This window comes from Amphibalanus amphitrite, unplaced genomic scaffold (assembly GCF_019059575.1).
Source record: "Amphibalanus amphitrite isolate SeventyFive unplaced genomic scaffold, NRLGWU_Aamphi_draft 000650F_arrow, whole genome shotgun sequence".
In the NCBI taxonomy this organism is placed as follows: domain Eukaryota; kingdom Metazoa; phylum Arthropoda; class Thecostraca; order Balanomorpha; family Balanidae; genus Amphibalanus; species Amphibalanus amphitrite.
In genome coordinates this window covers 6,696-33,291 of record NW_024882144.1, presented here as the reverse complement: position 1 = coordinate 33,291, position 26,596 = coordinate 6,696, and the positions used below count along the sequence as shown (strand labels likewise).

Here is a 26,596-nt window from a genome sequence, read left to right as displayed (position 1 = left end):
GACACGTTTTAGTGCAAACCTGTTGGAGGACCGGGGATCACAGTGGTAAATGTCACAAGAGAGATATCGGAGATATCTTTGGGAAAAACGTGCGCCTGCAAAAGGCAGCACAATGCTTCCGATCCTCATTTGATTTCCAACGACCAGCTTCATTTCTGGGTGAAATGTCTGCTGGTCATCGCTACATGGCGTGATGTGATAAGGGGTGAGGACGAACAATAATACGGGAGTGGAGTTTTGTGTCAACAGAAAACACCTATCGATCGCATTCCAAACGAATGAGACACGCCGAAACGGTGCAAAAGGAGCACTCGAAGAATGCAGTCGCACCTAAAACGGACAGTGAAAGTGTAAGTAACATGAAGTCACTAACATGAGGGAACCACGCGGAAGGGATTATACCAAGATAGTGAAGGCAATTGTCTGGAATAAGTTACATGTGGTTTAAGTTCTGCAATTTCGTTTGCATTCTTTGTCACAGTCGAAGAACCGTACAGTAGACAGACTCGCAGAAGTAAACACTCCCTTTGCCCTTAGACTCCAAGGCTACCGGTAACGAAGCGCCGGGCTCTCGTAGAGGGTTGTTACAATTCGCCGTGGTCCGTGCCCCCTTCCTCACCATTTTTTGCGTCTGTGGCCTGTCTAGTGCTTTCCACGTGAGACCAGACTGTACTGATCGGATTAGGGAGCTATCGTGATCTACAAGCTCGCCTTGTATCGCACTCACGGGGACACGGCGAATTTGGCCTGGGAAGTGGTTGGCATTCGTGGGCCAGACACGTCTGGTTCCTGTGTGAACTCCACATGTCGTGAGCGCGGGGTGCTGGAGCTCATGTCACCCTCAGCTGGTGTAAAAACGGGTGGGACCAGCACCGTTTGAGTCCTGGCGTGACACTGACAAACACATTCACACGGCTTGTAAACAGACGTCCAATTACTTTTACGGACGTCACAACACTTCTGGACACCCCAGGCTGAGTTGACTTCCTCTGGGACAACTGTCGTCCTTTGGAGTACATATAGGCGCTCACGGCATCACAAACTGCTAGCGAAACAAGAAACGGAAGTAGCGTCGTGGTTTGTTTGTTTCGTGAGAAAGTCACGTTCGCACCGCCGTCACGAATGTGGATCATATTTACGTCGTGCATGATCTGTGCTTATACCTAATCACGAAGCCTTCCTTATTTGCAGCAGGACGTATCCCTTTAGGAACTATTGATTTCACGTTGCAAACTCAGGTCAGTTAACCTCAATAACCATGCGAGAGAAGTCATCTTTGTGCTTTAGGTTTAAATATGAATGTGCTGTTTTGTGGAATAATCATGTAGAACCGTTTACCGTACCTACATTGTGATGTCTATCATAATTAATGACATTGCTAATCATAGGCATGCATCCAAATTGGCCCGAGTTGTAATTAGCATACTTAGAAATCCAAACACGGGAAGAATGCCGTCTGGACAGGTTTTATAGGCTGATCAGTGATGCATAGCTCAGTCTTCTGACATCGAATATGTCTGCCGAGTGCCAGCCAGTGCAGTGGCCCTCACTCGTCAGGTCCGAAATTTTGCTAAAGGCTGCGGTCTGGCCAGACCTGTCAGATCTGTGTAGGACGGCTAACTAGGCCGCCCTCGGAGACGGGTCCGGCGCTGCGTTCGGCAAAGATGGTGGCGGAGAAGTGAGTGAGTGTATTTACAGATACATAGGTTTTATGGGGTGTCTGTTATTCCCTGTTCTGACCGAACCTCCCCTAGCCTGTCTTGTTCTGTCCTGTTTTGTCCCACTCTGCAGTGCTATGCCCTACCCTGCCCATATCATGCCTGCCCTGCCCTGCTCTGATCTGACCCGACCTAGCCTGACCTATCCTGCATTGTGCTGCCCTGACCTGCTGTGACCTCTCCGCCAGGTACCCGGGAGGCGGCCGTTATGTACGCCCTGCAGAGTGCCGCCGTGACGCACGCCCTGTACGCCGCCTGTCGGAGAGGTACCGTGGAAGGCTGCGCGTGCCGCCAGCCGGGCCCGGACACCCGCGCCGTGGACTTTTGGAAGTGGTCCGGCTGCGGCGAGGGCCTCACTCACAGCGGCCGGCTTGCGCGCCGCTTCCTCAACGCCAGGGAGACCGAGAGGGACGCGCGCAGCCTCATGAACCGGCACAACAACCGCGCGGGGGTCAAGGTAGGTCACGGAGGGGTCAGAGAGGAGTCTGAGAAAAGGGAAGGTTGTGGAGGGGGTCAGAGCAGGGTTGGTAAGAAAGGAGGTCAGGTCAGGGTCAATGTTGGTCATGGAGGGGTCAGGTCACGGTTGGAGCTTGTCACCTACCTCCTATACACCTATATCAGAAAGTGTACATATAATGCGCACAGTGCGATCATTTCGCACGATTACAGTGGTGTCCATGTATGTATCTACTTACAATGTACTACAATGTACAGTGCATACAAGTCACAAGATTTCTTGTCAGCTGACACCCTGACCCGCTTGGAAACATGACGCGTCTGCTGGCAGCCTGTTACGTTATTAATTATTATAGTGTCATCAGCCAGAGCAGCACAATGTACCGGACGGCTGATGTCACCCCAATCTTACTGCCGTCTCCGTCAGCTCGGTTGAGGTGCCGGGTTTCTCCGGGCATCATACGGCTCATCAACCTTAGGGTGACAACGGCGCAGAGCGAGCCAAACGAGGCGCTGCCTCACGACTGTTCCACACACGCTGACAGCTTGGCAGTCCAGAGAGCATACGCGCCGAGCCGAGGACTTTCTTAGGGCCACCACTGTCACGACTGGGTGTTATGTGTGTCCGCTGAAGTGTTTGTCGAATTCTCGCTGAGACAATATGTAGATTCACAGCATGCAGAGCTCGGGTGTCTCGCCAGCCTTGGCAAGGGAGGTGGGTGAGAGGGAACGAGGAAAGTTGCTGTGAGGTGAACGAGAGAGAAAGAGAGAGAGAGAGAGAGAGAGAGAGAGAGAGAGAGAGAGAGAGAGAGAGAGAGAGAGAGAGAGAGAGAGAGAGATGGGGAGCAAGCGATATGGAAGAGAGAATATGAAAGGAATGTCGGGGATTATGAGGAGAGAAATTAAATTCAACAAGATAGAGCCGCATTTCCCTATAATGAGCTTCATCCATGAGCTTAGTCTGTCCCCCGAGGCTTCAAACCAAACATTAATGGACGGTCTTTTAGACGGCATCCGTCCCATGAGCTCCCACTTACGATGTCATCTTTATACTGACGCGATTTTGATGACGCCATTACTTCATAGATGCCATATCAAATGCAAATGTCCGGGGCCAGTGACAGGCACACTGCTCATAACCAGTTCCCGTCATTTCCGGGTGCCTCGCGGTGCCAGGGCGCGCGGGCCGAGAGCGGCACTAAACGCCAACCCGGGGCCGACCGATGGAACCGCCCGGACTGCAACAACATCGTCTGGAGTCGCCGGGCGGCTTAGGCCTCAGCCGGCTGTCATCTCGGCTCGGTCGGCGCGGCGATCGTATCTGACGGCCGCCGGCGCGATGTCATTGACGACAGGATGAGTTAAACGCGCTGTTTGCGCTCGACACGCAGTCACCGGATGGTGGGGAGCGGCCCTAAAAACCGGCCACTGTCGGCGAGCCGCCTTATACGAGCCGCGTGGGCAGGGTGCGGTGGCGTACCAATAATGCGGGGTTATGGTCCAGTGAGGATGATGCTGTGAGCGCTGGAGCGAGACGCCACGAAGAGGCACGTGATGTAGGCGATAGCCTGACTGGTCTGCCACGTAGCGTGAGGAGTTCCTAAATACGACAGCCTTCGCGTGAACCTAAGACGAAAATAACCTCCGCCTTCCAATAACTGTCAGAGCAAATAACCTTATCGGAATCATCTGTCTACGCTATATACCTAAAGCATACGAATAAACGACCATCTATCCACGACCTACTCACCGATCTCTTCGATCAGCGATTTCCACTGAGCACCCACTGCCGATGTATTCCCTCTGAGCAATGTCTGTTGTCCGTCTCTGTTGACCAGGGCCCCCGGTGAGTCCACGGAGCGCAGTTTGGATCGGTTGCACTGTGACATGACAGTCCCTAGCGCTCATCAATCACTTATCAGCTTATATGGAGGTAACCAGCGCTGGTTACCTAGACTGCCTGTAGGGCCGGAACGCCGAGTTGTGGCCTCACATGGTCCGTGACATGATTGTTCAAAGCCATCCTGTATTGACATCCAATATTGATGGAGTGTGTATGAAGGTGTGTAGGATGAAAACAGCGAGAGAGAGAGAGAGAGAGAGAGAGAGAGAGAGAGAGAGAGAGAGAGAGAGAGAGAGAGAGAGAGAGAGAGAGAGAGAGAGAGAGAGAGAGAGAGAGAGATAGAGAGAGAGAGAGATAGAGAGAGGGAAAGAGAGAGGACAGAGCAAGAGAGGAATGTAAAAATAAGAGACGCCATAGAGTAGGAGACCAGAAAGCCTTACCCAAGCCGGTAATACATGTATGTATATTTTATCCGGCATTGACAAATGGCCACAGGGCTCAAGGCAGGTATAGGACATGGCCAGCTGGAGGCAGGTGCCGCTGTCGTTACCGGCAGCTGCAGCCCTCTGCCCTGAGCTCTCAGCGGCTCGCTGACGTCCGTGGCCTCCCGCCGGTCCGTCCCGCCCCGGCCCGTCTGCCGGCCGGCTCACAGCGAGCGGTGCTCTCAGTGATCGGCCACAGAGGGACATCCATCACCGTGCGGCGGGTGTGTGGAGTCGCTCACTGCCCCCCGCTGGTGAGGGCGAGCTGCTCCGACCGAGGCCCTGTCCCTGGCCCTGTCCAATAGAGAACGGACTCCGGCTAAAGCCCCAGTGTCACTGGATAACAGGTTCAAACTCTGGCCCAGTCCCCCACTGGACACTCAGCTCCGACTTATAGGTCCATTGACACTGGACAACGGTCTCCTCTAGGTCTAGTCCCTCGGGACAGCTGGCTTCTATGGGCCGAGTTCCATGGACAGCAATGGTGACGAATTGCGGGACGTGCGGGGAAGTAGAGATATGGGAGTGGAGGCGGCTGGACTGGACTGCCCTCGCCATACAGACTGACGTCAGTGATTTGTCGCCGTTAGCGCCCATTCAGCGTGTTCAGCGCAGTTTGGTGTGTTAGCGCACGATTGGACGGCATTGGTAGGACATTGAAGGAGATGACTTCCGTTCATGGAAACGATTGAGACGTTCGGAATGGGAGCTCAGGGAGAGCCGGCCAGCAAAAAGGACATGTCTGTGCGATAGACTTGTCCGGCTGCTGCTTCCATTATTGATGAGGTCAAGTGGGTTCTTCTTCAAAATGATTGACGATCCTGCTCGCACAAAAGTCCGGTCTGTCCGCATAACCGCTTCACAATGCCTTTGTCGACTTAGTCCGTTCACTTCATTGATCGAGCGTGTATTGAATTGTTAAAATTGACGAACGCCATTTGCTATATTCGTTTTTCTTGGCGTTTTTAATGCCCTCACGCACCAGAATCAATCACCTATCTATGAATCAATCCTAGTTTTACATGGTGAGCTGATAAAGCCCGACAGATGCACCACAAACTGAACATCTGACACCTTCGGCGTATTGTATTCAGATTATGTTCCGTGTCGATCTGTCCGCCCTTTTTACCCACGGTGCCGCTGACTGAGCGTCATGAACCGCTCGCCGCTGTCTGATGGAGCCGTTTGTGCCACGTCATTTCATCCGAGTGACCCCTGCGGTAGTCTGATGGTCGATCGCAGCGGGTTGGCACCACAGGCAGTCGCCGCCCATTGTTACAGAGAGCTGGTGCAATGCAAGGGTAGACGCTCAATGCAGACCCGTCCATTGATTGATTGCTATACCGTCCCTTATAACTGGTTGTACGAGACTCGTATCCGAAACTGCTGAGTGTCCAAGTGAATAAAAGGATCCACAGGGATGCTCACAGCATTTTGATGAGGGAACACTGGCGATTGTACTACCGTTTTCAGCGATAGAAGTTTTTTTTTAATTCTAAGCCAAAGACGGTTTGATAAAAGAGCACCATCCTTTCGCGAAAGGATGGTGCGACTCAGTCGCGACTCAGCCTTATAAGTGTCCTACCGTCCATCAATTTCCATAATACGGAAGCACAAGATGGACCGTGTTCCTTCAAATGAAGACGTTTATTGCCTCGGGACCATTTTTATCCGCCTCCCCGCCCCGGCAGAGATATACCCGAATGAATGACCCGGACGGGGCGTTACGACGAAGTGAATAAAACCCCCGGACGACCCATAACACCTTATCTGCGCCCATTAGGGTTCGGCGCACAGTGGCTGTCACCCGGCGGGTGAGGTGGAGATGTATGGAGCAGTCAGAGGCCGTCTTCAGTGTCCGCTGGGAACCGTTTACGGCCACTGAAACTCGGGGCTGGGACAGAGTAAACGCCACTGAAACTCGGGGCTGGGACAGAGTAAACGCCACTGAGGCTCAGGGCTGCGACAGAGCGCCTGTCTGGTCTCCAGTGCCGGCGTGCCTGCAGGAGTTATATAGTTGTTGTGCGTGTCTCGCAAAAAAAGAAATTATTTTAGCAGCGTTTGTGATTGTGGCCCTTGAATTTGAATGAAGTCCTATATCATCCAGTTATATAATTACTTTAAACGCTTAAATTATTTCGCTAAGATAAATTGTGAAACTATTAACAACGTAGCGGAAATACCAATTGGTCCAAGCGTGTCCCGAATAAAAAAGCTTCCCGTGTAAGGTGGTCATTGTAGAAATGATAAAGGCCCCACATTTGAGGATCTATCGCTGCATATCGAAGTTACCGGTCCAGAGCCGTCTCTACTACCGCTCAGGTCGCTGTACCATCTGTTCAACAGGGAACTTTCCTCACTCATTCGATGTTGCCGCGCTCATTGTTGTTATTTTTGTCACCCGCTGCCGAGGTGTGCCTCGTCACCACCTGACGCAATGCGAGCGCAGCCATTGACCTCGCCTCGTGACGCCAAAACTCCCCCGTCTTCATTACTGGGACGGAGTGATTGGAAAGTCGCCGGTTACTCACTCGCGGGAAAGTTGTCTGACCAGATGATTATTCGCTCAGATATTTGCTACCATCCATTTGGCCTTGTCTTTGTAAGCCATGACGGAATATGGGAGCTGTTTCTGTTCATATACAGCCCGACTATCGAAAAGTAAGGCTTAGTCGGAAATTGTCCCCGTTAGCTTTCGTTTCTTGGAATATTAACGAATGAGGAAAATCAGGATAAGTTCCAGGGTTAAAGGCCCTCGTTTTACCAGCATAAAATGGTTTTGCAAGCATTTAGGTATGTTTACCTAACCTTACTCGATGTGCGATGTTAAATAACATACAAACATTATTCATTAACATAAGGCGAGGTAGCGTTGGCCCTTGACAATTTTTGTATCAAAACGAAAACTTCCGCGCAGAAAATTTGCCGCCCATTTGATGAACAAAGCATTAATGTATGCTTCGAATCTCGTTATAGCAAAGCGCGTTAGTAAAACGGGGCGCGGGAGCCCTGGCAAAAGAGCCTTTCAAGGTAGCAATTTGCAAAAAAAAAAAAACAGCAAAGCCATTCTCTTAGAACTGCCTCGCTGTCGACGTCGAATCCGAGGGTGCGTCGTCCTACTCAATACTGGAGCCATTATCCTTACTACACGTTTATGACGGCTATGTGGGCGTCCTCGGCGTACCCAGATGACAAGTGCCGCAGCATCTGCAGGCCGTTTATGACTGAACTCAGGACCAGACAGGCAGATTCTGCAGCGAGTCTAGCAACCGGGTCGTCACAGTTACCTCCAGTTAGGCTCAGAGTCGCATCGGCGAAATGCGTTGGATAATCCGTTTAAGCGTTCGCGAAAATCTTCAGCATCCTATAAAAAAAATATACGTAACAGCTTTTATATACTTAAGCTTCGCGAGTCGTGTCGTATGCTGATGTCGCACAATCTAGCATTATGTAGGGATTATAGTTAACACGAATGTGTTGGCTTGTATGAGTTAAAATCCGTATGCACCGATCACCATGCCATTTAGCAGCGTGTCTCCGTTACCGGTGCGGGTCGCTGGTTGCATGCAGAACACGACTGAAATTGAGCGAAATTAGCAGCACCAAAACACCGCCATTTTTATCACATGTCGTAATTACAGTGGCTAAATACCCGTGCCTGTCCACCACTGTCACTGGGCAGTGTGACAAATGAGCTAATTCCTACACGTAACATAGCCACACGTGATTATACCTAACCGTCAGACGAGTATTTCACGAAACCTAAGTGAGTTCGTTTTATATTGGCCTCAAATGATAGATAGATGGGGGAACATGGGGAAACCGTGTAAAAGGTCCTCTAAGGGCCCTAACTGCACTGGGAGGCCGCTGAAAATCGGAGTGGTCACGGGACTCGCCACCCAGCCTGTCGAGTGCTGAGTCTTGAGTTCACTCGCGGCGAGCAATGTGCTGAGTATGGCCGACCGCTGCCGACTGCCGAGCCATGAGTCGGCAGCGGCATTGCAGTGTCGTCTGCAAGCCGCTGAGACTTTGTGGAAACTCGAGTCCCGACTCCCGAGTGCCGAGGGTCCGTGTACTGTGTGGGCGACTGTCTCGGGTATAAAATTATGTAAAGCGGCGTGTACCTACTGACTATTTTATGTCTATCAGAGTTCCTTTCATAACCAGATTATCCTTGCCATAGCATATGACTGCCTAATGTTCATGCTTGATCCATTGATCCACGCCATATCCACGTATATCGGCGAATTGCCGGCGTGGGCACCGAAGGCTTTGTGATCCCTGTTATTGCACTTCGAATTCGTTATCGGTACTCGGTAGTTCATTTTTCCCGAACAAGGGAAATCTGCACATGGAAAGATCAATAGAGCGAATGAATGTGACAGTAAAATGAAACGAAAAGCCCACCGGCCTGTTGACTTTTGACTTTTCGACCAATTTGATACAGGCCGAAGTGACCATTCCTGTAGTGTTGGCACACGGTCTCTACTCGATAGTTATGTAGATACCCACTGTTTTATTTGGCGGCTGTACGAATGCCACTTTGATTCTTGTCGTCTTCTCAGATGACGCTCCGACGTTTGTTTAGCCATCTCCTGACCGAAAACTGAGAACAACACAAACAACACACAAACGTCTTTGAAGTTGAGCGTTTCGATGTAGCACCTCCACTTCTGACAAGAGGAACTGCACCCGTGACAGCGGCGGCCCTCGTGAAATGAATTCGAAACTAAGCAAACCAGCTGTCGAGCGCCTGTCGTGTGGAGTGAGCACTACAGTGCCCTCTGTCGACTCGGAGACACGGCGCCCTCTGTGACCACTGACCGGCACGGGTCGAGGGGTGACCTGGGCCTCGGGAGTGGGCGAGATGCAAAAGTGGACCCGGCACGCCCACGGATGGCACAGCTACCTGCAGCTCTCTGTTCTCTCAGACGCTCTCCCTCGCTGCGAAAGGAGGCTCTCTCTCTCTCTCTCTCTCTCTCTCTCTCTCTCTCTCTCTCTCTCTCTCTCTCTCTCTCTCGCTCTGACTCTCCCTCCCTCTCTCCGGCAGGCGGTGACGGGCGGCCGCCGCCGGCGCTGCCACTGCCACGGCCCCTCCGGCAGCTGCTCCCTGCGCACGTGCTGGATGGACGCGCCCTCCAGCTTCTCGGTGATCGGGGACCGGCTGCAGCAGCAGCTGGGCAGCTCGCAGCTGGTGCACCTGGTGCAGCTGCCCACCGGCAAACGCCGACTGCGGGCTGTCGAAGGTGACCCTACCGAGCGCCTGGAACGGCGGAGACTGGTGCACCTAGAGCCGTCACCGACCTACTGCGACCCCGATCCGGAGAGGGGCCACAACGGCACCGTCGGCCGCGTGTGTCGAAAGAACCGCTCCCGTGAGTACCGCAGCACGAGGGCTGAGCACGGTGGCCGACGGGCGAGGCAGGGCTGGGTGGAGAAAACGGGAACCAATTTGGCAGCCCTCAGTCATGCAACTCACGAGAAATGCGGCTAACGTATTTCTACAAATAACTACTACGGCGAAAGCAAAAGTAGGCGATGCATGACTTCCATGCTCGCCATGCTAAAACACCCACGGAGGAAATGTCTCGCATAATTTACAAATGTTTGTACCGCATGAACTGCTATTTCTCACGCTTTCAGCATTTACCATGACGTGTTTTTCCGTAATTCTAACCACTTGCGCCACATGAGTCAGTATTTCACCCGCTGACAGTGCCCCCATCTCTGTCCGACAGTTCCTGGCAGCTGCGAGTATATGTGCTGTGGCCGAGGCTACAACATACAGATCACCTACCGGCGCTACTGCTGTAACTTCCACCAGCGACCCGGGCGACCTACAGAGTGTCGGCAGAGGACGCGACTGCGAAAGTGCCAGTGACCGGCCGAGAGCGGCCTAGGTGCGAGTTAGAGCGGCCGAGAGCGGCCTAAGTGTGTGGTTACAGCGCGGCGGCCGCGGGAACAGTGCCAGTGAATTCGGGCTAACGTATTTCTACAAATAACTACTACGGCGAAAGCCGTAGTAGTTATTTAACGTGTTCGGTCGGGAAGTGTCCACGGAAGAGCCAGGAGCCAAGGAGCCAAGACAGAGCGCCCGGAAAGTGAAGCTGTGCCGTCGATCGGTTGTAGGAAATGTTATTGAACAGGAAGGAATGAAGGGTGGAAAGGTGGAGGGGAAAACCGGTGAAACGTGGCGATAGAGGTGCTCAAGCACTGTGTCTGTCGTGTCAAAAGTGACGCAACTGTGAAAGATCTGAAGCCTTCATGACAGATCTGATGGGAGATCTGCTTACCCAAGCCACATCCAATCGGCATGACAGTGATGCGTATTGTAACCTGTAGTCAACTGCCAGCTGAAATGACTATTGATGACATTTAGTCATGACATCTTTTGATGGCGCCTGCCATGACGTGTTTGATGGTGAAGTGTCGCAGGACGAACTCGTGTCTCATGTTTTCTTTTTCCTTGATTTCCTCAACCCCATGACAGCGCTCGCTGTCCTTAGTCAGCTGTCACCGACTCTCTATATTAGATCTCATGAGGCAGCTTTTCGAGGCGTTGTGCAGTCCGCCGGCGCCCCTCCTAACGTACTCAGTGCTGGCGGAAATGAGAGCACGTACTACAAACGGGTTCACCGAGTCATCCGGGCAGTCTGGCCGCTCGGTGACTCTGACTCTGACTTTCGAGTCACCGGACCCTGAACCTGGAAGAGGGCTCTCACGACTGACTAAAAGTGATGGAGTCGTAGCTCGTCAGCGCCCGTCCGCTGCGGGGCGAGCAAAGTCATTCCGACTAATATTTCATATAGGTGCTCTCGAAGTCGTAATAAATATATAGGTACTTGCAACAGTAGATCGTCTTTGTAATGTGGGATGCAGAATGTTGATTGATATGCAAAAGCAGAATGTATTTTCTTCTGAATGTTCACAGAAACCCAGCACGATACACCAACTGCATACGTATTCGACGGTTCGAGCGGCGTGGATTACACTTGCCTCGGTTACTCGTACGCGAAGCCTTTTCCCATCCCGGGTAAGCACAGAGTCTTCACCTGAAACAAATGGAGAGTGTCAGAAGACTGCCAATTACAATGCTCCAGTAGGCATTACCTATGTTATGTAACTGTACACGGTACAACTTACTTTTATCACGAATGGGCATCGTCGGTTATCGTACTTCGCAGGAACATCCATCAATTGAAGCGTTAATAATATGACAAGTGTCCGAGCGAGAATGCTAACTGTATGATATGATGGGAAAACTCACCTTATTTGGCTGGACCGCCAGCTGATCTGGAGGTACCGGGTCGCCGTACTGCACGATCACAGGATCCACGGGAGCCTCCACCTCCCGCACTCGGATAGCCGGTACTTCCAGTTTCGTCCGCCAGGTGGCAGGCTCCACCGGCCGATAGATGTCAGGACGGTCGGGCAGGCTGGCTCGCCGGCCGGGAGGGCGGCCTCCGGTGAGAGCCGTGTGCCGCTCCCGGAGCCAGGCAGGCTCTCGGGTGAGGTCAGACTCACTGAACCACTGCAGAAGACGGCTCTCCTGACATTCGCTGCTCTCTGGGACCTCTGTGGCAGGCTCAGAGTGCAGGACGGCGTCACAGTCCTGCTCAGGACCGGAGTTTTTGACGGAGTCAGGGTCTATCCCAGAATCCTCACTGAGATCCGGACAGGGACAGGTTTCCGCGGCTGTTGGCTGGAAGCAGGGATCGACGGCGGACTCCGGTCCAGTGTCGGGATCAGGTTCCGCAGCTGTATCGGTGCTGAGCTCGCCGTTGGTCACCACTGTCGACCGTCGGACGGTCACCGAGTTTGGGACCGGAGTCCGGCCGGCCCTCAGGTCTGTGTCCGTGGCCATAGCGTGCACCTGCAGCACCCGCGCACAGGCCGGCCAGGAGCACAGGTGGGCCCACTGTGCAGCGGTCAGGCCGCGCCGGGGGTCCCTCACCAGCGGATCGGCACCTGCGAGACAGTGAACAGCTAAGTTAGAAACTGAAACAAATACAATGTACTTGAAAAAATAAGGTAGGGCACATGTAGGTAAAAGACAAGTGTCTAGCGGCCTCAAATCTAAGCAAAAGGTGCCAGTTTAAAGAAATTCTCGCCTTAACGTGTAAATAAAATCGTTCACCGGCTCACCTTTGTCGAGCAGAATCTGGACGCATTTCTGTTTTCCCGTGACGCAAGCCTTGATGAGCGGTGTAATCCCGAGTCGGTTCCTGGCGTCCACCTCGATACCCTCAAACTTGCTGAGCAGCACATCGACCACCTCGGAATGACCTGCAGGGAGAGAACAGGCGCATTGTTGAGCTTCGTCAGCTTTACCAAAGAAATGACGTGACCATTTTTATGTGAACTCAGACTCAATCTTCATCGATGCGTCAGCTTCTAAAGACTTAAAGAATATAACCCATCATATTCAATACGCAGCATATCTAGAGTCTCTGGAAAGGTAAGAGTGGCAAAACTCAACTATTTAATCTGAAATCAAAGTTATAGGTTGGACACTGGCTACTCTATCTAACCAGACACTCCCTCCCATCCAACGCAAACGCACACAAGCCACACAGACCTGCCTGTGCGGCGTAGTGGAGCGGTGTGTTTCCGTCCTTATCCCCCAGGTTGACGTCCACAAGCTTCAGCCGCGCAAAGTCCTCCACACAGCGGTGGCTGCCGTGACCGCACAGGTGGCTGAGAGGTGTCTGCGGGAGGGAATGGGAGGAGGGGACGAGTAAGCAGTCTTCCACACAGCGGTCGCTGCCGTGGCCGCAGAGATGGCTGAGGGGAGTCTGGAGGAAGCGAGGACGTCTTGGGTGAGTCACAGGGATAAGAACAGAATATTGCATCAGTCATGTGTCTGTGGGAGCACTGGACCCAACAGGTAGCCACCCAGCTTGCCGTACCCAACAGGCAGGTGAATATGAGACAGGAAACTGACGGGATGTCGGGGTACTCATTACGCGGTTATTGCCACGTTCATGTCGCATGTCATCACCCTCCACACAATGGCCCTCACAGCCGCGTACAATAACGGCGGTAACCAAGCTTCTACTCATCTTATTTATCCTGACCTCCTCATCTTTCACCCCGAAAGCTACCTGCTACACTCTACCCCATCCTACCCACCAGTCCCCATCTCGACCTCGTATTGCCGCTCATCCGTGAGCGGCAATAGAGTCAAAAGAGCGGCCCTTTCAGTCACCCTCCGCCCTCGGCCTCTCCCTCTCACCCGTCCGCCGGGGTCTGTCTGGTTGACCGTCTCCTTGGAGCCGATCAGGCGCACCCGGTTCACCAGCTCGCGAAACCGAGCCTCGTTCCGCTGCACGCACGCCGACATGAACTGGTCGTGGACGCTGGACATCATCACCTTACCCCTGACGGAGGTGGGGAGGCGGGGTCAGAGATGGGGGAGATGCTTCATCATTCTCATTATCATCATCATCATGCCTAATCATTCAGACACTTCGATAACAGGCTCATCATAAATACTTGCATTTTCGCACAGGTAAATTCTGCTTTATCCTTGCAATCATTTGAAGCCACATTTGTAAAAGCTCCAGACAAGTGCATTGTGATAAACATTGCAGTACGAAAGTCACTAACCTGCCCTGCCGCGGCATCCCGAACGCCTGCCTTCTGTGCTGGGGCGTCATGGCTGCTCGGACGGTCCGCGACCTCAGGTTACCGGTCCCCCCGGCCGTGCGTCACTGCCGACACCTCTCCGCCTCCTCCGACCAACAGGTGACCGCGGTATGGAGGGGTGAACTGTCCTTTGACCACCTCAGTCCAGCGACTTCACAGAGCACGATGGAACGAATCCAACCATCTCTCTCACTCACCACTGAGTCCTCGAGGAGGATCCGCACTACCACATTGACCTCTGATGACCGGTCGTTTCGTTACCACCGCCACCGTCGATCGCTCAGGTCGGTGGGTAGCCGTCGGCGGCGGCTCTGGCTCCGTGCCAGTCCGGCCCGACCGGAGGCTGGCCAGGAGCCAGAGCGGACCGCTGGCACCCCGGGATCACGGTGACGCGTCTTCCACCGGCTCTGATACCGGGAGACAGCCGGCGGTCACTTCACGGCCGCGTGACCCGATCGCACCGGCCGTGGGGCGAAAACTAAAGCCAATCCGGTAGGTTACCAGATTGATGTTGGCTGTCATCGAGTGTTCTCCTCGTGAATGCACCACTGTCAAAGTTTCCCTTGGAAAAACTACAAACAGACTTAGCAATATCATTATATTCAGGAAAACAACGTGTCAAAATAATTATACCGCAAAACAACAAAGTTTGTGCAATGTGCGTTGTGCAAGGGAAGATCATTTGGAATGCCACAACAAACAAGTATCAAAACTGGCTATTAGCTAATGCTAATGTGACTAATAAAACATCTAATGCTTCAAAAACAGCAAACAATGTGATCATCCAATCACAGCTGTACTGGCAAAACTAATACTTTAGAACAATATCCCCACACCCGTGCTTAAGTAGGTAGCAATAAGGAATGCCTCAAGTTAGTCTGCAGCAGCAACGGAAACAACGCTGCTGGCAAGCTAAATACACCCGAGATCCACGGGATGAGCAACAGTGAACAGTCCGAGGCCAACTTTATCATTGTAAGAAACAATAACGTAGGATTGATAAAAATCGTTTTGAACAAACGGTTCAAATATTGTCAGCGAGTACCGCAATACGCCAAGTCCGACATATAAGGCACGTTATGGTGACTGACACCAAATAGGGATTTTCTAGCCGTTGCCCCGACGCACCACGGATCTAATTCATTTCAATGAGCTTGTCTACGCTTTTGGGCGTCCTTAATAAGCTATTAACATTCGTCACGCATCCAGGACGCGACCCCATTCGTTGTTCGTTGAGCTCTTTGAGATTATGAAATATCACATGGGCATGACACCCATCTACCAAAAACTTTTCACTCGAGAATAAATATTACGCTATCATAACACCAACCGGCATTGTATGTATACCGTAATGCAGTCCTCGCATTTATGTCCTGTGCTTTGTGCCCTAGCCATCTACACACTAATCACCCAGAATCAGCCAACACAGCACTCCCACAAAACTGAGGGCGGGGTAACACGTCCCGTCCACTCTCAGAGGAACCCTTGTTCACTGACCTCAGCCCTCCGTCACCCCGCCCTCTCACAGCTCCACCCGTTCCTCCCGGGAGACTCTGTTGCTCCGCCGCCTCTTGTTCCGCATCTTGGACAGCTTGTCGTAGGCCAGGTTGATCTCCATGAAGGCCTCCTCGGCCTTTGCCTTGTCACCGGGGTCGGTAAAGCGGTCCGGGTGCTGGGTCTTGGTCAGCTCGCGGTACCGGGCCGTTATGTCCTCCTGGGTGGCCGTCTTGTTTAAACCCAGCACCTGAGGCACGGCAGGAGCAGAAACGTTATACACTGTGTGGTGAGAGTGTAAAATTAGCCATCAGAATCGACAGACAGAAGCTAAGCCCACAGACAATGACAATAGGTACAAAAACAATGTAATTGTTGTCATTGTCATTGTCTGTGAGAAAAAACGAAATGTCTGACTCTTCTAAGAAGCTAAGCCACTGGAAACACTGCGCAAGCTATCAGAGTGGTGTTGATTCAGCATGGAAAAGTCAAATTCACGGCGGAGACTACTTGTTTTGAAACACGATAACAAGTTCAAGAGACATGGAAAGGCCTGCCGGGTTCACGTAAACATCAAAGAATTATGTGATGAGGCACAACAGTGTAGCCATCACTTCGCATAGACCCCATCGCCACACCAACTATGAACAGATACCGTTCTCTCCCGCCCCCTCGACCGTGCGCACGCTTCCCCCGACCCAGCGCGTCCGAGCGGGAGCGGATATCTTACCTCTAACGCTGCGTACCGCCCTGACGGGTCCACACTCTCGAGGAACGAGTTCCAGGCGCGGGACCAGCCCTGAGTACGGGTCAGCTCGAATAGGCGGACTATCTCCTCCTGAAATGGACAGGAGGATGAGTTTAATGGTCAATGGAACTCGGGGGAGAGGGGTGATGACCAATGAACGTAAACGTAGTTTAACGAATTAGACAAAAAACAAAATAAGCTTGAAACGATCAAAGGGCCTCTTAGGAGTAAGGATGACGTAAATTTACTCTAAGCCCACATAAAATGCCCGCATATTCATTATATGTTATGTTATACTTTTATCCACTGAAACTAAAACGACATCACTTTAACGCAGCCTCCAAAACCCATCATGCCTACCTTCATGCGTTTCCAGAGCTGCGACTTAAAGAAGTTTTTGACGGCGTCCCTGAACATGGTCTTCTCTCCGTGCCGGTCGATGACGGCGGCGTTAAAGTAGAAATAGCTGGCCCACATCGAGTAGAAGACCAGAACGCAGACGACCAGCGTTCCGAACCGGCTGGGGAGCGGAGGGATGGGCGCGAAGTCATTAACACTGACACACAATACCTACACAAACGGCACAACAGCAACGGCCTTGGCGGGGCAGTGCGCCGCCAAGCCAGTCGCTAATCAGCACAATCACTTTCCGGCTCGGTTTATACATTCGTCAATGTGCCGGTCCTCACGGCTCACCTCCGTTCCTTTTCTCTGTATTCGTCTCTGCCCCATCTCCGTCTCCATACCCGCTCGCTATATTTTCCACTCCGTACATCCCAGTTCCTATCTCCACCCACGCCTCCTGACCTGCAGGCGGATCTGGGCGGGTGCGGTGTGCGCCGCCACTCCTTGGCCCCGTACTCGAACGCCACGATACTGGCCAGGGCAGTGTAGTGGACCACCTGCAGACTCCAGAAGTACAGTGGCACCGTGGCGAAGGCGGCCAGAAGGGGCCAGCGCAGCGCGCCGCGGCACCGGCCCACGTTACCCACTGTGTGCACCGCTGAGGGGACACAGACACGGGAGGAGAGATGAGAAACAGAGGAACAGAGATGACAACATGGTCAGACTGTTGACAACCCATAATTATTTATTATACTGATAGCTGAGCGAAGTGTTGCCGATCGTTTTCAAGGTATCGTTGAAAACGGAGAAACGAACCATTATTCAATACGAAACATTCTCACGGAGAGAGCTGTAGGTTCGTTCCAGACATTTTCCGGCTGGTCCCACTCTTCCTCCCCGGTCCCGTACCGAGTGCGGTGGCCACCGGGGTGACGATGTACACCAGCCAGCGGAGCATCAGCTGCGGATCCTCGGGCACGGCAGCCATGGCCGTGTAGCCCCAGGAGATGCCGAGCAGCAGCTGGGCCGTGCACCGCGTCAGGCTCACCGGTGGCTGCACGAGAGGGATGGTAATGAGTGAATGGTGACAGCTTGGACCTCAATGGGGTGGTGCTCAATAACTATAAAAACCATTTAGTATGATAGTTGCTCTTCTAGAACACAAAGCAATGCAGTGGTAGATAAATGTACCTACTGGATAGGTAAGTACATAAGTACATAGTTAGTTTCATGGGAGATATTTGGGAGATATGGGAGATATTATTCCTACAAAAGCCTATGAAAGAAACCTTGGTTGGCAGGACTTCACTAAATGATTAACTGCCATATAATCTTGCTGCAATGCATACCTTCTTGTACTTTTTGAACTTGCGAGCCAGCTCAGCCAGGTACTCTGGATCGTGATTGGCATCATCAACATAGCCTGGGATTCTTGTTATGTCGCTGAACCAGCCGTAGAGAACCCCTCCAAATGTCACAAACCTGTGAACATGAATGAATTAGGGCAGTTATTGTCTATCTCAATGCAAGCTTTCATTATGCAATTTATATTGGACATTCATGCCGGTCCCGTAGCTCAGTTGGTTAGAGCGTTGGACTCCGCGTGGTGAGAACACGCGTTCCCGGTTATGACAGTCCGGGTTCGAAGCGCGACGGGCGCTCGACATGTATGGGCCTCCTGACAGGTATGGTTGCGGTTGGTGGCAGGCCGTAGCCAGGCGAAGTCAGCGAGGGGACCGGCCGTGCGCGGCTTTGTGCGTACGTTAAACTTTGGACTCTAAATTCTGCCATAGAATCGGAATTGCGCGATCGGGGGTAGAGGGCAGGGTCATCACAACAAGATTCGCTTAGCGGTGGCTCTGTCCTTGTGAATCCTTCCCATCAAAAGGTTCGGACTAAATTTATAAAAAAAAAAAATGAGCAAAGGCTATGATGAAAATCACAGTTTCTCCATTAGTTTATGAAAAGAACCTAGTTTAATAAGAAAATTAAAGAATAAATTTCATACAGCATGGCAAAACACAAAACTTACCACAGGAACGCCTGTCTGTCTCTTCCCAAATAAAAATGATGGGCTCCGAACACACCAAGTGTTAGCCAGAGAAGATAGGCGACACATGTGCTTTTTGCCATTGTCTCTGAAAGCAAGCAGCCATAAGACAAGCAGGTAAAAGTATACATTAAGTCCAAGGGACTGCTAGACACAAGCATATATAATATTTCAAAACAAAACTAAAAAATGCCCAAAAGCAGGTAGTTAAATTGAATTCTTAGCTTACACTTCCCATCCATCCTACCCACTCTGCCATATAAAGGCAAAACCCATCATGTTCGGGTGACCTCTGAGTTCTGACCTGAGGTAATGGCCTCTGACCCGACATAATGGTTTTTGCCTTTGCACGACAGCACTGTGACTGAGTTTTGGTTTGGTTTTGGCAAAATTTGGGAAAATAAAAAAATGGGACGACACAATCAACAAACTTTTACACAGAGGAACTGTTTAAATATTTCATTTGTCAAAAAATACACAGCTTAATTTCACATCAAAATTGTGCGATCATGGAATGAGAGCAAAATATCAATAAGCAATGGCGATGGCAGCTCCAATTCCTGAACCAATTGTGAGAAACGCCAAGGGCCATGCCGGTCATCGAAACATTTGGATTTTTACAGCCAATGAATAAACTAAAATTGCCAGATAATCTCCCCATACCTCTTCGTCGTACGCCTTTATCGAGACACAAAATTCAAAGACGGCATCGGGCCGCTACGTGTCAATTTTTGCGGTATATTTTGTCCCAGCTGCACCATAAATGTATCACGCGAACGCTACCAAATTCACTGAGTGCCAAAATCGCTTCATCGGAACGCCAGGCTCACGAAAATGAGTAGTAAAGTAATCTTGACGAAAATTGTCTTCGCCCTGGCCCTGTCTACTAGTTAAATAATCTTGGCCCTGTCTTTCCATCACCGCTTGAAATTTAACCGGAATCTGCGACCAGCATCTTTTTCTTTAACCCCTCCAGGCGTTTCGTTGAACTTGAAATGCAACAAACTACAACGAGACAGGTCAAGATGAAATTATTTCTAAAATTCAGTTCAGTCGCCAGTCGCCAAGGAATCTTGGTCGCCACTAGTATCCTCATTCATCAGTCATCCATTGTCAACTTTATGACGCAGACCAGCAGATGCTAGTGTCGAACGAATGGTGATCTAAAGCAAGGTCCTATTGGCCCAACTGCCATGGAAAATGGCGACTGAAATATATCATCCTTCAGCGCTTGCTTGAATAAATACAGTTCGGACATTTAAAACGACCATTCTGACACGATGATGTACGTTTATACAGCATGAAATTACAATACACATAAAATCAACATAATATGCGATGTGAGCAGTGAGCACGTATATCGAACACGCACCGAAACACACAATAGCAACTTCGTGACCAGTCTGCCGCCACATTTACACGGATCCCACGCCATTGATGCAATGAGCACACACTCATTCCACAACTCACTCGTCAGCACAGCGGTGGAATTATGCAAAAGGTTGGCTCTCAGCTTGGCGCCAGGTCCCGTGGGGTAACAAGGCTCGGTATCGTGCGTGAGGTGTGCCAGAGTGGGTCTGCGATTGCAAGGGTTGGGTCACGTGGGCCTTTTGCCAGAAGGACGAGCTTTGCCAGCCGGATGGACAAAACGCTCAGCCCGATAATCAGTTCCGTTTCGCCAAGACTCTAGTGCGCGGGTCGCCGGGTTCTTCAAACCCCTCATCTGACTTATGAACGAACTCTGTCCAGAGTCCACACAGCCTTTTCACCGAACACCACCAACCACAGCCCACGGCCTCCCACTCTCGACATGACCCTCCGTGCCTACCTCATCCTCACACCGTCCCTTACACTGCAGCTCGTGCCATCACCACCTTTGCTCCGCGCCACCCTCGCCCTCCGTTCGTCACGCCGCATACTGTTTGACCATCGCCCTAAGGAAGCGCGCCTTGCGCACGGCCGCCGCCTCGCGCTGGATCTCCTCGTTATTGTTGGAGTTGAGCTCCAGCTGTCCGATCAGTTTGATGACCTGTTGTCGTTTGGTGCGCTCGGCGCGCCGGTGGTGCAGGCTGGTGAGGAACTCGAGTAGTGTGACGTCCCAGACACACTCGTAGTAGGCGTCCATGGCGTCCGAGCAGCTGCGCTCGGAGGCGTACTGGAACGCGCTGGCGTAGTCGACGTCGTCCAGGAACTGGCACAGCACGGCAGCCTGGGGGGGAGGGGGTCAGTACATAGACATAGAGCGGTACCAAGGGAACTGACACCGCACGGCCGCCTGGCGAGGGGAGGGGGGGGGGTCAGAACAGAGACATAGAGCGGTACCACAGGAACTGGCACAGCACGGTCGCCTGGAGAGGGGAGGGGGAGTCAACCACTAACCAGGGCACAGAGAGACAGCATAGCGAGATTTAGTGCAACAGCTCGTGATGACCGTTAAATTTATAGTCCAGGCACAGCCGGATAGACAGGATTGGCAAAACAACGACGAGCTCAATCATTAGCAAGCACACAAGAGACTGGGGAAGATCTTCAAATTCACTGCTTTCCTCGTCACCGTTAGAAAATAGCAAAGCACCTACTCCTGAGCTGGTCTTAAAGTCTAGTCATCGCCAGCCAAATGACTATTGATCGATAGCCATTTCACCCCTCCCAGCCTCCCACCACACCACCCCCATCCATCCCCTGTACCTGCGTGTAGCAGTGCAGCGCCGAGCAGCATTTGATCATGCGCCGCAGCACAGCCTCACTGAGCACGGTGCGCGGTACGGGCCGCGAGAAGTACTCGGAGCTCACCAGACACGCCTCCAGGTAGTGGCGCAGAGACGAGGTCGGCTCGTGACCCGCTGAGGGGTCGGTGGGGGTTAGAAGGCGCGCAGGGACAGGGCGACACAGTGGGGTGGGGAAAATGGAATTGATATACGATCGATATTTGTGGCAGGAAAGTGGAGCAAGACGGCGAGTGAAAATGAGACAGGGAAAAACATAAAGAAAACCGATGGAAATTCCGGTAGCATTGGAGTGTTAACCATGTATTACGCATATCTAACACGAAAGCTCTGGTAACGATTCATAATTCATATGACATAAAAAAATAAGCTTGGCAGGCACACACTGATTTCAGAATACGACTTTTATACCGCCATCCACCCGACTGGCCCCGTCACTAACCGTATCGGAGATCGGCCATGCCCTGCAGCCAGGGGATGTGCGCCGGGTACAGGCGGATGCCCTGCGCCAGCAGCGTCTGCAGACACTCGGACACGCTGCCCAGCGAGAACAGACTCGTGCTGAAAAACGGAGTGAACGGGGTCAAAACTCGCACTGCGGTACTGCGCTAGGGATGAGGAATGCACCAGCCGCAGAGAGACGGAGCAAATATACTGACAGTCATGAAAAGTGAAAAAGAAGGGAAACATAATTTTGAAGCGATGGTAGAGCGTAACAGCGACGTTGTTATGTGCAGCTGCAAAACTGACGGTTCGCTACGAACTGTTTAAAGGTAGTGTGCCAGCTTTCTTGGACCGTATGGAGTTAATGGCCCAGATAAGGAGAACCGGATTTTTAGAACTTATCCATACCTTCAAAACTCATGGAAACGTCTTAAATTCTTCAAATTTTGAGTACCCCAGTGCGAAATTCGCCCCGACGGGTTGTCGGTCGTACCCCAACCACATTTCACACCACTATGAGCAATAAATGCACACACTGAAATCGCTATTACCGATATGCTCATCCAATCAAGTTTCGATAAACCCGTTCATCATCATCTCCTGCGGTTTCGAACACGCCTGTTAGGTGGCTTCTGATGCTCGTCGAGGTCGGAATTTCCAAATACGCGTGGTGCGTCGGGCCGCGCGCTCTGACTTCGGCCAATAAAAATGCGTCAGCTGATCATTGTCATTTCTGCCACTTGCGTGTGGTGAAATGGGGTCATAACTTATAAGACGGCTTTTTCATATCAAGTATTTTACATAAAATCATATTTCAAACCATAAATAATGTTCGACAGCCAAATAAAAGAAACAATACCAATACGGGCTTACAGTTTAAGGCTCGACATCACTGAACTCTATAATGTGGAATGCGCATCGGCCGCCAAATGGTGTCCAACGGTGCCGCCATGTTGCGCAGACCAGAAAGCGGCCGCCGCCTGTGCTGGGGAATAGGGAATTCGGGACCTCGATTTACGTTTGCGGTCGCTGCATCCGTTACGCTCAAGCTATGTGGACACGGAACCCGGCATCTTACGCAGAATTGAGTGGAGAACAAGATGAAATCCTAAAAAATCATCAGCTATAAGGAACTAATACGTTAAACCCTTATACGTCAATGGGGAAATATGAAAATTGTTATTTTGGCGCCGAGAATGATCTGAAACTATCTCAAGCATATAAAATCATGATTTCATGCACTCTTTGCAAGGTTCTATGCTTCATATTTGCATTGTTGCCCTTGCGTGACGTCATTTGTGACGTCACAAGGGTCACCATTTTTCTTCAATAACTCCCGATCAAATTGAGCTAGCGAGTCGGGAAAGCCACCAATGGACTCAGAAAGACCTGCCGAATCGAATGATATGCGACATGACCTCTTTCGACCAACTTCGTGACCTGGGGGTGCTGACCTGACCTTGACCTGAGGTCAACACCCTAAGTTGACCTGACCCGAACAAAAAGTATATCACTCGATGCGCCTGAGCTAGCTGAACACGATGATGCCAAAATCGCGGCTCTACGGCCATTTTTGGCGAAGTTATTTACCAAAAAGCGAACCCGTGCCTTAGATCACTTGACCTGACCTCAGAGGTCACCGGTTGACCTGAGACCCTTACAGCGGGTTCCTACCAGTCACTCTGCATTATACTTTGCCGCATACGACCACTTTACCGCTTAATTCTAGTTTAATTAGCGGTGCATTAGCGAGGTGGGTTCAATCAACCCCCTCGGCCGGGGCAAATGTAGGTCAGGCGAGTGAATTTGAGGAATTCTGAAGATACGATCGTGTTCCCCACTCAATTCTGCGTAAGACGCCGGGTTCCGTATCTACGTAACTTGAACGTAACGGATACGGTGGCCGCAAACGTAAATCGAGGTCCCGAATTCCCTATTCCTCAACACAGGCGGCAGCCGGTTTCTGGTCTGCGCAATATGGCCGCCACCGTTAGACACTACGGCCAATAGGGTTGAAGCGGCATTGCTCCCCTGTGCTCGACATTGTGTTGTCTACGATTAGACAGCTGATAACTCATTCCCGTACGTCGTATGGTCGTAACCACAGGGGAGCAATGCCGCTTCAACCCTATTGGCCGTAGTGTCTAACGGTGGCGGCCATATTGCGCAGACCAAGAACCGGCCGCCGCCTGTGTTGAGGAATAGGGAATTCGGGACCTTGATTTACGTTTGCGGCCGCCATTTCCGTTACGTTCAAGTTACGTAGATACGAAACCCGGCATCCTACGCAGAATTGAGTGGGGAACACGATCGTATCTTCAGAATTCCTCAAATTCACTCGCCGGACCTACATTTGCCCCGGCCGAGGGGGTTGATTGAACCCACCTCGCTAATGCGCCGCTAATTAGACCAGAATTAAGCGGTTAAGTGGTCGTATGCGGCAAAGTAAAATGCAGAGTGACTGGTAGGAACCCGCTGTAAGGGTCTCAGGTCAACCAGTGACCTCTGAGGTCAGGTCAAGTGATCAAAGGCATGGGTTCGGTTTTTGGTACATAACTTCGCCAAAAATAGCCGTAGAGCCGCGATTTTGGCATCATCGTGTTCAGCTAGCTCAGGCGCATCGAGTGATATACTTTTTGTTCGGGTCAGGTCAACTTAGGGTGTTGACCTCAGGTCAAGGTCAGGTCAGCACCCCCAGGTCACAAAGTTGGTCGAAAGAGGTCATGTCGCATATCATTCGATTCGGCAGGTCTTCCTGAGTCCATTGGTGGCTTTCCCAACTCGCTAGCTCAATTTGATCGGGAGTTATTGAAGAAAAGGCTATGACCCTTGTGACGTCACAGATGACGTCACGCAAGGGCAACAGTGCAAATGTGAGGCATTGGACCTTGCAAGGAGTGCATGAAATCACGATTCTATATGCTTGAGCTAGTTTCAGATCATTCCCGGCGCCAAAATAACAATTTCCATATTTCCCCATTGACTTATAAGGGTTTAACGTATAAGTTCCCTGCAGTCGAGGATTTTTTAAGATGTCATCTTGTTCTCCACTCAATTCTGCGTAGGATGCCGGGTTCCGTGTCTACATATCTTGAACGTAACGGATGCAGCGGCCGCAAACGTAAATCGAAGTCCCGAATTTCCTATTCCCCAACACAGGCGGCGGCCGCTTTCTGGTCTGCGCAACATGGCGGCACCGTTGGACACCATCTGGCGGCCGATGCGCATTCCACATTATAGAGTTCAGTGGTCGTAACGGGTGTGTATCAAATGTACCCAAGTACAGTCGGACCCAAGATCCAACGGGACCCAAGATTCATAAGTACCCAGGTGCCTCAGGCTATACGGAAGTACCATAGCGACGTTGGGTCCCAAGGTTCAAGGTTGCCAGAATATGATTGGCTGAGCAGGCAGACCAATCGAACGAGCTGTTAGAAACTACTGTACCTCAGTGCACTCTCTGACAGTGGGCAAGTGCGGTGAAGATTTCGCATACCAAAGTGACCCTTCCGGAGGACCGGCGGCCGGCGCCCACAGTCAGGTAACAATGGGAAGGATCGGAGGGACGGCCCGCCGCGCCACACGGTGACAGCTGATTCCCGGGACGCTCAAGTGTCGCCTGTCAGACGCGTCGCCTGCCTCCCCCCTCCCGCCCCGCCGAGCCGCACAAAACAGCCGGACCCTGTCGCGGAACGAACCACCCGACCATGCTGTCGTCATCGGCGGCGAACTGAGCTGCATGGCTTTCTGAGTCGTGGCGCTGAGCAAGCCTGAATAACCGGTCATGCTTGCGTATTTCATGCTTCAGCCCTGCTGTGAGCCATGTTTTATGATTGCGGATCTTAGCAATTTCTTAGGTAGAGGTGAACCGTGCAAAACGCCCCCTTAAGAAAGTGTGTCACCGCTAGGCTAGTTATTGGACCATATGCTTATAGGCGTCATCTTTAGACCATTGAACAGAATAATATGTACCTAAAGCACTGGAATGCTACATTCCAGCATGAATGAGCTTTTGCAAGACCTTTGAAAACGGGGCGTTTTACATTACGGGTATGGTAAAACGCCCCAACTTTGGTTGTCACCTGGTTATGAGTATGAGTTATAGAGTTCCGTTTGTATAGACAATGCATTTAATATTCCAGTTTCGGCGGTACTACTCTATTATTTAGGTAAGCAGAAACGTATTAACGTCAGTAACATGCTTTCGGAGAATATGATTGGATGGAGAACCGTTAAAAAAAACAATACAGCATTTGCAAGCAAAGCTACCTAGCTAAATAAATTCACCCATTGCAAAAAATCACTGTTTTCAATGTTTTCGTTATCTATTTACCCCAATCAGCAACAATGCATCACAATATAGCCGTTTCTGGATTGTGACATTTAACCCTATTCCTGGCGGGGGGGGGGGCCTCAGGAGCCCCCCCCCCCCTGAGGTTTTTTGGTTATTTCTCCCAAACGCGTTGAGCTAGCTCAAATTTTCTGACTTTTCCTAAAAGGCTTCTACGCAACATGTCTGAAAATTTTGAGTTGATCTGACCTCAGGTCAGGTCACCAGAGGCGGTTTGGTGACCCTACCTCAGAAAAGTTTGCAATCACGCCAGAGCTAGAGTTTTTGACCGATCAATTTCTTCTCTTCAGG

At 51.4% G+C, this 26,596-nt stretch overlaps 4 protein-coding genes across 4 annotated transcripts in view; 1 reads left to right on the top strand and 3 right to left on the bottom strand.

Moving 5' to 3' along the window:
• The window catches only part of LOC122363984 (protein Wnt-2-like), a 36,154-nt gene extending 24,805 nt beyond the window's left edge, over positions 1–11,349 (top strand). Inside the window, exons 4-6 of the mRNA XM_043333900.1 lie at positions 1,907–2,175; positions 9,550–9,874; positions 10,238–11,349. Coding sequence (XP_043189835.1) covers positions 1,907–2,175; positions 9,550–9,874; positions 10,238–10,380 — 737 coding nt within the window. The 3' untranslated portion in view covers positions 10,381–11,349. The remainder of the gene's footprint in view (positions 1–1,906; positions 2,176–9,549; positions 9,875–10,237) is intronic.
• A 45-nt stretch (positions 11,350–11,394) lies between these two features.
• Positions 11,395–14,456, bottom strand: LOC122363983 (photoreceptor ankyrin repeat protein-like). Its single transcript, XM_043333899.1, has 6 exons — positions 14,109–14,456; positions 13,735–13,879; positions 13,078–13,207; positions 12,645–12,785; positions 11,767–12,467; positions 11,395–11,551 (listed from the first exon to the last, which is right to left on the bottom strand). The coding sequence occupies exons 1-6, from the start codon at positions 14,156–14,158 to the stop codon at positions 11,501–11,503; spliced, it is 1,218 nt and encodes a 405-aa protein (XP_043189834.1). The 5' UTR covers positions 14,159–14,456; the 3' UTR covers positions 11,395–11,500.
• Positions 14,457–14,727: 271 nt separating this feature from the next.
• LOC122363982 (dnaJ homolog subfamily C member 22-like) lies at positions 14,728–19,524 on the bottom strand. Its single transcript, XM_043333898.1, has 8 exons — positions 19,448–19,524; positions 18,767–18,872; positions 18,084–18,216; positions 17,644–17,788; positions 17,197–17,392; positions 16,750–16,909; positions 16,372–16,479; positions 14,728–15,891 (listed from the first exon to the last, which is right to left on the bottom strand). The coding sequence occupies exons 2-8, from the start codon at positions 18,865–18,867 to the stop codon at positions 15,670–15,672; spliced, it is 1,065 nt and encodes a 354-aa protein (XP_043189833.1). The 5' UTR covers positions 18,868–18,872; positions 19,448–19,524; the 3' UTR covers positions 14,728–15,669.
• A 530-nt stretch (positions 19,525–20,054) lies between these two features.
• On the bottom strand, positions 20,055–22,118 carry LOC122363970 (integrator complex subunit 8-like; the record flags this gene model as incomplete). The annotated part of the gene is made up of 3 exons (XM_043333858.1): positions 20,055–20,993; positions 21,473–21,627; positions 21,953–22,118. Coding segments are annotated over 3 exons (624 nt in total), but the record flags the coding sequence as incomplete, so codon positions are not given.
• Between the last annotated feature and the right edge of the window lie 4,478 nt (positions 22,119–26,596).

Bases quoted from the DNA above. Each gene is read 5' to 3' on its own strand.
- LOC122363982 (XM_043333898.1), bottom strand. From the start codon at position 18,867: ATGGCAAAAAGCACATGTGTCGCCTATCTTCTCTGGCTAACACTTGGT. The intron at 17,789-18,083 runs GTATGCATTGCA...CCTCTCGTGCAG, and splicing joins AGTTCAAAAAGTACAAGAAG to CCACCGGTGAGCCTGACGCG. The intron at 17,393-17,643 runs GTACGGGACCGG...GTGTCCCCTCAG, and splicing joins CCCGGTGGCCACCGCACTCG to CGGTGCACACAGTGGGTAAC.
- LOC122363983 (XM_043333899.1), bottom strand. From the start codon at position 14,158: ATGACGCCCCAGCACAGAAGGCAGGCGTTCGGGATGCCGCGGCAGGGC. The intron at 12,786-13,077 runs GTCTGTGTGGCT...CTCTCCCTGCAG, and splicing joins CCACTACGCCGCACAGGCAG to GTCATTCCGAGGTGGTCGAT. The intron at 11,552-11,766 runs GTGAGTTTTCCC...CATTTGTTTCAG, and splicing joins TGGCGGTCCAGCCAAATAAG to GTGAAGACTCTGTGCTTACC.